At 40.5% G+C, this 14,354-nt stretch overlaps 1 protein-coding gene across 1 annotated transcript in view; it reads right to left on the bottom strand.

The window, feature by feature from the left end:
• The window catches only part of PTPRT (protein tyrosine phosphatase receptor type T), a 457,248-nt gene that overhangs the window by 77,702 nt on the left and 365,192 nt on the right, over positions 1-14,354 (bottom strand). Inside the window, exon 13 of the mRNA XM_074920627.1 lies at positions 10,338-10,374. Coding sequence (XP_074776728.1) covers positions 10,338-10,374 — 37 coding nt within the window. The remainder of the gene's footprint in view (positions 1-10,337; positions 10,375-14,354) is intronic.

The following is a 14,354-nucleotide window of genomic DNA, read 5'->3' as shown; positions in this document are numbered from 1 at the left end:
AATGCTCATGCAAGGTATGTAATAAATTATGTTATTTACTTTATAGATCTGGAAAGATTAAGGATATGCCTTTGGCATCATAGGCACCCAGGAACAGAGCTGGGGACTGACTTTCCTGGACTGACACCCTGTGGTAATTCCATCAGACCACGCAACCTCTCACAGATGGGGCGAGAGGGATGGAGGGAGAAACAGCAACGGCAGCTAAGTGAAAGATAGCATGGCAAACTTTCACCCAGCAATTTATGCACAGATATATTATTTGAAAACAATAAGCCACCAGATATAAAGTGACCTTTTCTGTGGAGGCGGCACACTGAAGAACATCCAGGAAAGAATGATTATTGAGTACATGTAACTAAGCAGGACCGATAATACAAGTTTCTTCTCTAAAACCTGTTTCACAAACTGTAATTTGAAATGTTCTTTATTTAAACCAGCAATTTCAATACTGCATTAAAAAAACGTAACTGACAGGAAAAAGAATTCAAAAGAGTCATAGACAGGAGGAAAAGATGGGTATTTATGTGAGATTTCCAACTGGCGAGGCATAAAGAAGAAAGTCCCGTGATGGAAGTGGTACCCACAATCATCAGCAGACGTACCACTGCAGAGGGGAAAGAGCATCTGATACCACAACAGGAGAAGAGAGAGCAGCCAAAATGGCTTTAAGGACAGCTGGGTCAAACACCTGGGGGCAAGAAAAGGTAGTGAAAGCGTAAATGAGGGAGGGACAAAATGAGACGGGCAACACAAGTAATGGGAGGTTCAACCACATCCAGATGATAGGAAAGACCCAGAAGTGGACAAGTCAGCTGGGCAAAGACTAGGTTTGGTTTCAGATTTTTAACACCTAAGAAGATAACTCCTTTAGGTAGAAAGTCACTCTTGAAACAAAAACCAAACAGAAAAACAACTTCCATGCATTATTTAATCCAGAAAAATGTATGAAAAATAATAGGTTCCAAGTTATTATGAGTTAAAATAAGCTGCTCAGAGTAATTTCTTTGTAGCACATAATGGCCAGGCAGCATGCTGAATGTAAAATTTCCTAATAGACCTAGAGGCTTATTTTCAAAAGACAGTTATTCTCAAATCACTTGTAAACACGATTTTGTTGTTGTTGTTGTTGTTGTTGTTCTTATGGTGCTTTCTATGCGAGTGGCCTACAAATTATTAAACCATTTCTACAGGTAGAAATGTTTTCAAATCCAGATTATATCTATACTTCTGAAACATAGCCTCTGATACACAAACACAAGGGCAGAGAGATAGCTCTAATAACGATGATGTTGAGATAAAGGTGCAAGGGCACTGCTTTACTTCTTGATCCGGAATACTGGCTAGCCAGCACTACCTAGCAACAGCCCTGTGCCTCAGCTGGCTGCATGCATGGGTTGTGGAAGACACTAGTTTGCAACCTTCAGCACTGCATACCAGAGCACTGGGCCTAAGAAAAGCTACACACGATGCCAGTGCTCCTGCATAAGCCAACAGTGAAACAGCTCACCAAATCTGAAAGACAGATTCCACTTTGGTTATTTCTTTGTTGTAATTAATTATAAGAATGAATACCACCAATAGTATCATTAAACATAACATCACTACACCAATTTTCCACCTCCAGTTATTGCAGACAGCAAACAGCACAGGCTTAAGGCTACAATGAGACATTCTCATTTCCTTAAAAAAGCTCAAAAGGAATGGAAAGAATGATGAGAGCCAAAAGCTTTCAGCCATATTCTGAACGGAGAGAGCAGCAAAACAAAGCAGTCCTGGAGAGAAAGACAGACCAGAATTTATATGAGGGATTATCAGGCATACAGGTTGAATCTGTAGGAGGATGAGAGTAAACACACAGTGAGGAATCAAGATTAGCATTACTAAACTGAATGAGAATTAAAAAATAGCAGTAAGAGAATAATTGATTCTGGAGATTCCAGGTAAATCCACCACAAAGGCTTTTCTTTTCTCCTGTTTTTCTTCCTCTCTTCAGAACAGAAGCATTTAATTTGTGCTAAAGGCAGATATACAGCCTCCAAGAATGAGAAAGGTTATTGCATTTACTTGAAAGAAGAGCTCAGATAAAGAGCAGCTGTTGTGATGCCTACAAGTGATGCAATGGTTCAGAGGGTGATAGTATGGTTTCATTTTAACTCTCCACTTTTGCAAAGCTATTTAGAAACTAGCTTGAAATGATAAAAATGGAAAACAAGTAAAATTCCCATTATCACAAGTTCAAATTTACAGATGTGACTTAATTTTTGTATGGTCTTAAACAGACGCAGGGAGATCAATCTTTGGACTGATACAGGCAAAAACTTTACAGTGCATGACAATGCTATGGATGTATAATAGATTTGTTGCACCCTGTGAACAAAAACTAATTAACCTTTACACCAGCCAGTCCCCTCTAAGCAGTTACTCTGCTATCATGGTTATCATTAAAAATCCACAGACACACCACCTGCAGAAATTACAAAACCAGTGAGCAAAGTCCAGAGGTGGGTATAAAATGAGTACTGAAATAAGGCCACTTTCCAAGCCCGGTTGGTCAAAGGTGCTTTAAGTACCATGGTGGCCTACAAAAACTGTGCCCGATAAGGCTTCACCCTCGAGCTGGCTGAGCAGCATGCAAAGGAGGATATTCACCATTTTACAGTAAAAAGGGAGTCATATGGCAAACTGTATTAAGGAGTCTGTGCATACACGCTCTATGTGTGCTGCATAAAATACTGAGAAACTTTCTGTACTTTGCCAAGTCGAAGCAGCACTTCCAAGCATGTCTTGAATGAAGATTTTTCTTTCCTGCTACAGTGGTATTATGAAACAGTCTCTTGCATACCTACCTCCTTGTGGTATTGCCACATATCCTAAAGCTGCCATATAGATTTTATATGTCCAGTTCCTGTAAGAAACTGAGAAGCTAAATGCATTAACAACCATGTTTCTGAACATTGGCTCATTGAAAAATCCATTTAAGGAAACAGAGGCATAGTGTATTTATAATAGCGTTGGGTTTGTCATGCCTTTGGAAGTGCTGTTTAAGGACACTGATAATCTGCTTATGAAAACCTTTTTAAGTGATGCACAGTACCCGACCTGATACACCTTAGAAAGTATCTCCAGATATCATGAAATGGAGGAGAAATACTGGCTACCCAAATAAGTTGGTGTAAGCCTATGAAGGTTAGGAACAACTTCTTCACCTGCACTGCTCCCTCCTCTGGCCCATCCCTCAGCCCCTGTGCAGAAGGCTTCAGGGGCCATTCAGACAGTTCTTCCAACAAACCTTCAACCAGAAGAGAGGGGAAAAAAACAACTCTGAATTTCACAAGCGAGTCATCATGCATTGCTCCTTGCATTAAAACTAAATAAAGCAAACAAACCCTTTCTGATTTGACTTCACTTCTGGCTTTAATGTCCAACTACTGCCTTTTTTCTTTCCCCCTCCTTTGCGTGGCTACCACTTCATCTGCAAACAAAGCTGATTGCAGAACCTACCAGCCACAGGCACAACACATGGCCAACAGCATCCTTTCACACCAGTCGGGTCTTGCAAGGGGACAACAGCCTCCACTATACTCCAGGTAAATCTACGTCTGCTTTGATTCCAGAAGAGCTTGGCTCACACACCAATAATCAATTTTATTCTGCTTTTTCTAAAGACCCTTCTTTTCTGAAGCAACCCAGTGTATTCCAGCAGCAGATGCTTTGGATTACAGAGGCGATATTTTCAGTCTATTGTTGCTGATCTATGCCAAATTCTACCTTAAATGTCGTGCCTCTCCTAGCCTCTCCCCTCCCACTCTTATCTAAATTGGGAGCCCAAGATTAGGGTCTGTCAGTACAGCAGAGCTCTGGAGTAGACAATGTCCTCTAGAAACTGGTCTGAGGTTATCAGACTCTGTCCATTTCTGGACTCATCCAGTCTTGCATCAGGTACTTCACTATTTCAAAGTTGGTTCATTAGCTCCCTGGGTTAAGGAGGCCCCTGAAGTCAACATTTTAAATCCCTCTAAGTAAGTCTTGGTAACAAATTCAGTGAAAATAAAGATGCTCACTGGGTTAAGTGGGCATTTACGTGTTAGGGAGTTTGAGTCATCTTCTCAGTGGAGAATATTTTTTTAGTAAAAGCAATGTGTGTCTGTTATTAACAATTAATTATGGTGATACACAAACTTGTGCTAAAAAATAACTTTTAGGAGGCAGATATTTGTTCAGGGGAAGAAAACAAAAACAAAACAAAAGTAACCCCACACCATTTTCATGCATTCAACTTAAAAATTGTGATAAAACCCTCTGAAATAAATAGCACAAACCAGAATAAACCTGTCCAAGGAATATCATTGCAGTGTATCAGAAGACAAAATGCAATAAAAAACAGATTTGAAGTGGGATTAGATCTGTTTAAAAAATACACAGTCTGTCTATAAAACCAGAATATATTTCAGAAAACAGCAGAGCCCTCTTAAACTAATTTGAGGGAGCAAGACCTATTAAATGAACAGTTTTCATATGCAGCAAACCTGTGGTAAACAGTAGGAATTTTTTTCCTCCTCATTTTCCACTGTTTTTTTCCGGTCTCCCTCTATGATTTCACTGGTCACCTTTCAGACCCAGGTTCATTTCTGACGTCTCAAGATTGTTAAGCACTCATCTCCCAGGAAGTTCTCTTTTTCAGTGCTGATGCACTACAAAAAACCAGGACCATTTCTCTCAATCTGAAAGGCACTTGAACTTCACAGTAATCCCAGTTATCTTTTTGCCCCTGTATCATTACAGTTGCCCTAATGTGTAGCTAAAATAATTCCTAGGTGAGGAAGTAATTGCTAGACAGGAATATAACCATGCAGCAGCACTGGAAGAGGAACATTCCTACAAAAATGTAATCCATCTCAAAACTAAGAAACCAGCCCCCCTTTCCCCCTCCCTTTCGTATTCATCACATATAACTCTGTTACATCCCAATATGTCATTATGTGCACAACAGGCTGAAGCAGAAGAAACTATTTCCACAAGCTGAAAGGATTTCCTCTCTATATCTAAATTTTCAGTTGTGAAGTGATGGTATTGGTCCCGGTGTTATACACAACTAGGCAAGTTTATGATACACAGACCTTCAAGTTCATTCTGATGGAAACTGCAAAGTCCTTGAGAGTTCTGAACCTCTCCACTAGTGATCTGTGTATGACTTTACACAGTCCTACTGAGGTTTGATTCTGCAACACCTCTGATTCCAGCAGATGTTTTTATACAGAGGCGTGACAGAATCTAGTTTTCATTTTCCTGCCGATCATTTCTTCAACAGTAGGACTCAGAGGTCTACGAGTAAGCGTAATAATCAGCCCCAGAAAATGCCGTAGCTATTATACTGTAATTCAAAAATGCAAGGTAATCTCCATGCATGCTCAAGGGAGATAGTCTCTGCAGAAGGCCAACAAGGGATCTGTGGGGCTCTTCAGGCATGCTCAAGTGCTCCTATGAAGAGTTAAGTGGTGTTTGGACCTGCAGACGACCCTCTGCACAGGCACATAGCCACTTCAATGCACAAGGACTGACAGTGTAAGGAGTGCCCCCTTTATACTGTAGTTAGAATCATTGTCAAAGTATTTTCCCATGCAAACTGAATATGACACAGGAAGTCAGTCATGAAGCTGCTGAGACTTCTGGAAGTTTGAACAGTTTTCCTTTTCCTGAACTGATAATCACCTGTGCTCAAGAGGCTGGGTGGGTTTCGCGTGGTCACCTGTTGCCTACCTATTACTGCTAAGAACAAGCAAAATCGTTCCCAGGCAGCATGCACAAGAAAGAAAAAGGAAAAAAAAAAAATGTACCTCATAATGATTGTTAAAGTTTCATTCTTTTATTTGCAAGAATTCACATTTTAAAGAAAGAAGAAATGAGTATCAAGAGATAAGGAACCATTAATGAGCCCTCTGCCTTGGTTTCAATTACACTGTGAAATTAATTTAATGCACTTTAAGAATACAAGAGGTAATCGTTCTCTCTTGGTAAGAGGTTGCAATTTTCTCTAATAAAGTGTCAATATAAATATGTTGCTTTAAGACAGGGAGAATAAGTCAGTTAATTCAGAAAGAATGGGACACATTAAAACAAATGCTATCAAGGAAACCAAATGGCAAAACTAATAAATAAACTGGCTGAATGGAAATTGTATGGCAGAGAGCTGGTAAACAGGGGTTTAATTAGAAACTTATTTCTAAAGAGTATTTTATGCTAATGATATGCATCCAAATGATTAATGCTGTGAAAGATGACATTACTCCAGTAATTTAAAAAAGAGGAGTAGCCCATGTGAGGAGAGGTTTTTATGGCTGGAAGTGGTAAGAAATCTGAGACCAATTAATCTGAAAATAAATACATACGTAGATACAAAAGGTTAATAATGCTTGTGGATTTAAAACATGCTGGCAAAATGTGAGATGACTACACAGACTGGACAAACGCAGAGAGCTTTCTGATGGATTGTCAAATGTCACCACAGCAAAGGCTGACAATGAGTCCCTGCCACTGGCCCTTTCTACTGGCACCAGCCAGCTCTTGTACTGAGACGCTGGATGGAAGGAAATGAGCTCAACAGAGGTGCTTGCCCACCTGGGTATCTATTAGCTCTGCTCTGGAGGATGCACTACTGGTGTCATGACCTAGTGCTCTGAAATGCTGACCCGTTCCTCCTCCGCGACATTTAATAAGCCAATACACAAAGATTTGAGAGATCTTTCTTGCAAGCACAAGAATCAAGTTCATCTAAGAGTGCACCACTGGGAGAGATGGGCAACAGCTCCTGCATGGAGCTGAGCTGAAAAGGGATCAATTTGAACAATTCATTTCTTGCTAAAAGGGGAGGAGAGAAAACTACAAAATCTCAAGAACTCCCTTTAATGGACTAAAACACTTTAAAAAGAGTTGTCTATTTTCATTTTCTTTGTTTTGAGGCAATGGGACATACAAAGCAAAATGCCTCCCAGCCTGCTGAAGTAGTGACAGTGGAACAGCCTCATGCGTCCCTCAAGTAATTAAAGCTACTCAGCTTCTGAGCAGGTGCCTTGCAGCAACACCCAAGATGTGTTATAATCCCCCAGTAACACACTGCCTAACACATTTTATTGCCTAATTACTCCCACACTCACGTTTAGTGCCCTTGTTAATCCAGTACTTCAAGAGAATACTTGCTTTGCTTAAACATGTCTTGATCTTTATCTTCCTGTCACTGGTGTAAATCAGAACTCATTTCACTGAAGTTAATGGAACTACTGCAGTGTCATGTCTAGGAATGGAGAAATTAGGCCTATATGCCAAAATGAACATTTAGTCTGGCACCGGTAGTATGTATTTATTTTCTTGCGTCAAAACAAAATATGCTCGGAGTACCAACTCAAAGCAGAGCTTTTAAGCTGTCAATGCCGAGATTAGCACCATCTCCAAAAAAGTGTTTTTTTCTGACTCTTACCAAAGACACCACAGCAGTGTCTTTGCTGCAGCTCTGATTATTTCATTCAAGGGAGACTACAGGGTCTCTCATTCTACCTTCAGAAAGACAATGATGAAAATAAAGGCAAATACAGGGCAATGCCATTAAAGATAATCAATATAATGAGTAGACAGAAGACAGCACAGACACAGTAGGTCATCTTGAACATCCCAGCTATCAGCCTTTGATCAGGTCACAATGTAATTATAGTTTCCTGAGTGTCTCTGTCCATTGCCACACAGCAGAGAGCGGACAGATGTGACACTCCTCTTCAGGGGCTGGGATGTGGAGTGTCTGAGTCCTTTTATTCATATGGAGTCAACATATGGTGGGAATTCAGCCGCAGGACATACGGAAATCTGAAACTATGGGAAAGCTCCAAACCACAGAATCACGTTGTTCAGACTTCACAGCTGCCAGCAATGGAAGATACTGTTACGGTATCAAGACTACAGATTTCAGTTGTGATGCTACCTTGCTTGTGAGCTGCAGGCAACACTGCACCTTTCAAGAGCTAAAACTGCATAAAATTAGCCACAGCTGTGCATATTCCAGTGCCCTTGCTAATGGTCAGACACTGAGAAACCTAACACTCCAATTCACAGAGTGAGGATAAGAGAAAAAAAAAAGAAGGAAAAGAAAAAGTTTCCACAGAGATTTCTACACTCCACATATAGAAATATCTGCCTATAAATCAACAGTGATATCCATTGAGACAGTGAGAATAAAGACTAGAATTGCCATCACTTCTTCTCCTTTTTCATGCATGTCAATCAAGAAAAATCCCAAAGAATAAAATCACCAAAAAGCAGTGGCTCTAGGCATCCTCAGGCTCTACTCATCTCTGTTGTGTCTCTAATCAAATTAACATTAGTGGATCCTTTTTTAAAAGAGACGACATTCACAAGCAACAGAATGAGGGTAGCTTATTGACACTTCCTGGTGACCTAACAGGTTAATGAAAATTAAATCAGTCTGCAGAAGCCAACTCAAGGTCAAAGACTTATGTGACACTTTTCTTGAGTACCCAAATCAGATAGTGCAAATCAAAAGGTCATGCAAGAATGGGACTTTTCAAGGTACCTAGGTTATTTTTCTTTGAATAGTCACAGAGCAAATATGACAACATTCTTCCACCAGCTCCAGAAAATGGAACAACTGATACAGAAGAAACTACAGGTTTCCAAACATGAATCAATCCAGTTTCTATGATCTCATGAAGAGACCTCTAGTCATGCTCAGCCCTGAGGAGACTCATTTCACTCAGACTCATCTTATTTAGTTCTGCTCTTCCTACCACCAGAAAGCCAAAATAAGGTATTCAAAATGGTCACGTCACTACCAACTGGAAAAACTGAGGGGCAAGGAGGGGAGACTGAGACACACAGAATGTAACTCAAATTAATTAAAAGAGTTTACAAGGAACTTTTAAAAAGGGAAGCAACAAGAGGATATGGGGAGCACCAGAGCCACGGATGAAAAGGAGAAAGGGGAGAAATGGCTCATCCTCCTTGGCTTTCAGTGGTGACACAACTACTTACAGCCCCACCAGTTTGCATATCAGGTCTCAGCAGTGAAAACTGGGAAGTTCATGCAGCACTGCTATCCCAGCGCACGGCCTGTACAGACTGGGGGATGTCTCCATGTGAGACAGATAGAAAAAGTCCTCTGCTGCCACCCAACAACTCCTAGCTTGGGTTTCTTTAAGCTCTCCCAGCCCCTCTAAGTGCAGATACAGAACTGATCAGGAGAAAGTACCTAACTTCTGTTACTGCCACAAGACAGAAAGAAGTGAAAGGAATTGAAAAAATGGGATGGTGCCTCAAAGTGGAAAAAAAAAAAAAAGGTCACAGGTTCCAGTGAATTCGGTTTAACTCTCAGAAGACTCCACAGGCAGAAATGTAGTTAGCCCACATTCCAGCAAGGCAGCAAGAGCACAAGATGGCAATCCCAAGTTTTGAAAGTGGAGAGCTACCTGTAGCACGGCCCATGGCAATTACCCTATCATTTCCTTGCAGCTCATTCTGAGGCTATTACATGTGTTGAGGAAATCTTTATACAGCCGCTGCTCTGTGTTACAAGTAAATTGGTTTGTGACACCTTTGCTTGCAAAGTAGCCCCTGGGGTGATTCTGAAGTCCTTAGAAGAGTTGTTAAAAGCAACTCTAAATTTGAAGGAACCCAGACATTGTCATCATTGGTCCCTCAAGAGCTACACCTTGTGAAGCAACCTGGGGATCAATATAATAATATCTGAACAATAACAATATTTGTCTCGGGTTTGCTGGGTCTGGTCTATTTGACCTATCAGTTAGGTCTATTCTGAACTAACCACAATGAAAATAAGGAATGTACTCTACTGGTTTGTTGAATTACACCATAAAAATCGTGTGATATAAGAATTGTGCCCTGTGGTGTTCAAAGTTAGGCTTACACAAGATCTCCTCTTACTTATCTACTTTACATAGTTGCAGAGAGGACGAATTTAATAGAAGTTAATGTCACTTTTTCAGTGATGTTCTGCCCATAGCAAGAACAGTCCTCAGGAGAGGAAAGCTGTCAACGGAATAGGGGAAAGGAGAAATGGCAGAGGCAGAGAGAGAAAGATACCCTGTCTTAAAGAAATAACAGAGTCCACATGTATAGTGGAGTGGTTCTGAAAATTCTTGTTCTGCCTTTGTAATCCACCATATGTTAAAAAAAAAAAAAAAAAAAGAGAGGAAAAGCAAGAAAAGAAAAGGAAGAGGCTTATTCTTTGAATAGTAGCTGTAACCAAGTTGTGTCACCACTGCAGCTTTGACATTACTGGCACTGTGCTTTGCAGGAAAGAGAGACCCACATACCTTTTGTTGCCAGCCGGACACAGTTGATTTTTGTTTCCTGAAAAATAAAAATAAAAAAGAAGAAAACATCAAGGTGTGCAATTTGCCCATCTACAATAAATATACATTCCTTTAAAAAGGTACTAAAACAAATAAGCATTTTTCTTACACTCCACCTCTGAAAATACCACCAACAGTTTCAGTTTCATAAAACACTCCATACTAATGGACTTGCCTACAGCTGCTTCTCTAACTGTTGAGAAGCTAAGAGTGACAACATGTTTCCCCACACTTGATATGTGAGTGATGGGTCCCGCGTAACTGCCTGATTAACTAATAGAATTTACCAGTTAAATGACCCGATCTGTAATAGGCAGACAAGCCCTAGGTCAAAAGTACATGCAACTGTACATCTAATTTTCATGCACCATTACTGCAAATTTTGCAAATTGGGTATTTATTTAAACATACGGCAAACAGACACCGAAGTAGTCATTTGAATATTTCAGCTCTCTGATATGTATGTGAAGCAAAACAGCATGCTGCATGGCTAGCTCTGCCAAATGAGCTATTCAAACACAACCCACACCACTGCAGCTTTTCATTGCAGAGCTGGGATAAAAACCAACGCTTTTGTTCAATCCACCTCAGAGCCTGCAGATCTGCATGAACAGGAGTTTGGATCGGAACAGCAATGTTGTATTTGGCTTAACTAACAGCTCAAAGTCGGCAGCCTTCTCAGGCTGCCTCCGCTGAAAACACATCCTTTCTGGTATCCCCAGCTCCTCATTCTACAGCCCTTATTGGCACAGGTTGCTTCTGTCCAATGCACGATTCCTGTCCAAATCTTAATGTGTTGCTTTGGTTAAAAAGCTGACTTTGTCAGGCAGTAATCTACTGCAAGGTTTTCATAGCACTTTATGTCTTTACACGCTCTTGTACATGTCTCAGGTGTAATGAATACTGCATAAATTACTATGTGTAACAATGCTACATTAATATGGATGCTGTCTGTGCTCTGGAAACAACAGCCTAGCAAATGCATTGCTGAGCACCCCATTCCATCCTCGAGCAGTAGAATGAATACTGTGAAAGTCTGAATTTGCTCTTGGAGAAAATTTGTTCCACCTGTGACAGACCCTCCTTGGCCTGAGCAGAAACACACTGTCCCATTGTGCCTTTCTCCTCACACTTAGGTTGCACATAGGAAGGGGACAATTGCAGGATCCACACCAGGAAACTCAAGAGCAATTCCCTCCGATCCCTTTCTATGCACCCCTCAAGATACCAGTCAGCCACACTATCTGGATATAAGCAACTTGTGGGTAGTCTAGAAACCACAAGATATTCACAAGAACAAACTGTCCCTTTGATCTTGCACTCAAACTCTCCTAACAACTCCTGGATCACCAAGGACAAATCATATTAAGGACACCCTCTCCCAGCCACACTGCCCCCAGACTGGGACTGAAGCAGCTTCTCCCAGTAAACCAGAGGCATCTCTCTTTAGTGCACCAATCCTTCTCTCCCTCAAAAATCAACTCCCCTACACTACCTGTACAACCGTCAGCACTGCAAAGTCAACACAGATGTACAACAGAGCTCCCCATTTGTCACTGCCTCATGTATAATCAGCTCGAATTGCCAGCTATTCTGGAAATCCAAAATATTTATTGTTAGTGATGATATATGAAGCAGGAAAACCACAGCTTTATTTTTAGAGAACAGTCTCAGCACATAATGCTGGGAATTATAAGACAGATCCTGATGTAGTTTATAATCTACGACAAGGTGACCTGGAAAATCAGCGATGAAAAATAAAATAAAAACCATCAAGATAGCATTTTTGCAGTCTAAAAGTAGGTGGACACTTGCTCACATTTTGTTGAGCAAAACTTTGTGTATTTGTTGCTTTCTGCTAGCTTCAAAGTGCAACAAAAAACTGGAGAGATTAGTCAGTGCTGAGAAAGAAGAGGTGAGAAAACAAAACCCGAGATCTTGTTAATGATGCTGTAACTGATCTCATTTGAGCATGTACATTCCTGCACATTACCTTCCCACAGGGTAATTGGAGAAGACAGGATGCAGTGTGTTCTGTTTGCATCCACATCTACTAATTGCTGCATTTAGCACAGACAATCACAGTTATTACAAGACCATGATCTGGCACTGCCAAAAGCAACAGCAATCCATCACTAGAGGAACAAGACATCTGGACTTCAGAACTCCATTTCAAATTGCAACTTCTGAGAAGGAAAACATAAAAAACCTGCACAGACACCAGATGTCCAGCTACTAGGGATGCTAAATTTTAAAGACTTGAACTTAGTCCATATTCCTGATTATGGCTGATTGTTCAATCAATTTCCATTGATGACCTAATTGATCAACCCACTGCTCATCAATTTGGTGTCTCAAAAAAATGAGATCTCTTTAAATTTACTCGATTTTTCTTTGATTGATTCGGAGAATGCTGAGAATTGGGAGTTTCTATGAAGTTTTCTACCAAGAAACAGAATAAATACACTTTTTCCCCCAAAAAAATCTCAGTAAAACCATTTTCCCATAGTCACATTTGTCTTCTGAAAAATACTACCTTTGACTTTGGTTTCCTGCCCTCAGTAAAGTAAGGTGCCTCTGTCTAGCCAATAGTAAAGCGGGAATAAACCACATCAGTAAGTCTCAATTATCCATCCAGATGGCTGAAAGCAATTATAAGAAAAAATAATGAAATAAAGAGATAACTAAAAAGTTTTTAAAAAATAAAAAAATATTTCCACAAATTTTACTCTGTGTTGTTTTTGAATGTTCTTTCAAATGCTCTAATTCCCATTTTATGATATCACAGAAGTTTTACAATGCCTTATGTCTACAACAATCTTAATGATGACCCAAGTTCCTACACATTCAGCATATCTGTTTCGTATTATGGCTGAAGTCACAGCAATAATTCAGTTCAAGATCCCACTAGCACTACCACTTCAGCTTTCTATCACTGCCAGATTACGGCAGACGTTGAGTATCCAAACAGTAACAGAACAATGTGGGCATACTTTAACCAAGATCCTGGGAGAGGAAAACACTGATAACTATGTCCTACAGCTCTTGATCCAACCTTTGCTTTCCAACATGCTTTGTACCCAGAAATCTTACTGTATATTAAGCCCATCTACATATTTACTGGAATGTATCTATGTAAGCTTGCTTTCTGGAACTTCTGTATCAATAAAGCATAGTTACAGCATACCCTCACTCTAGGCTGAGCCCCAGCTAAATGTGCACAGACCAGCGGAGGCCTGTGGCTCGGAGAGCTGGCAGAGTGTTCCCGGAGGGCAGAGGCAGCGGGAGACCCTCTGAAGGGAACACAGACTGTGCTGAGGAGCTGGGTAAGCCCTCCTGCTGATACAGCTCCTGCATACAGCCAGGAGCCTGTTTTAGCATCCCTCTGGATTTTCAAATTTTTTTTTAAACATTCTTTTAATATAGTTAATTTATTTCTTTTTCAAAGCAAGGTAGCTGATGCTGTCTGCTAATTACTTAGGTTCCTAAATGCACGTTTCACTCAAGTACACTGGATGATAACCAGACAAGTTCTGCCTCTGTCTCTTCAGTGTTTGGATGGGAACAATTTTCTGCAGAAAAGGGCTATGAGGGCACCAGGACATACGTTTATGTGACAGCTGCATCTTCACAACCTAAAAGGACGAATGATTTTTTTTTTTTTTAAATTTTTTTCAAAATAACAGCTTGCTGTTTACAGATTACGAACAACAATAAAAGAAGCAGAGCTTTTTCATCCATCTGTTTGCACACCCACAAGTTTTTCTTTCCTTTACTAGTATTATGCTTTGCAGTAGTTAAACAGTGCTTGCTTTGCCTGAAGAACCACCTGTCAGCACCAGTGAGACCTGCTGTCCCCAGATGTACCGTTCGGGGCTGCCCTGCAACAAGCAAAGTTTCATCAGGCAGCTCAAACCAGGGAGAGGCATTTTTAACTTTTGCTGGTGCACAGACAAGACAAGTAATTACCAATCTCCA

Source organism: Athene noctua, chromosome 16, assembly GCF_965140245.1.
Source record: "Athene noctua chromosome 16, bAthNoc1.hap1.1, whole genome shotgun sequence".
Taxonomy (NCBI): Eukaryota; Metazoa; Chordata; class Aves; order Strigiformes; family Strigidae; genus Athene; species Athene noctua.
Note: the sequence above shows the minus strand (reverse complement) of the source record. Positions and strands in the feature narration are given on the sequence as shown.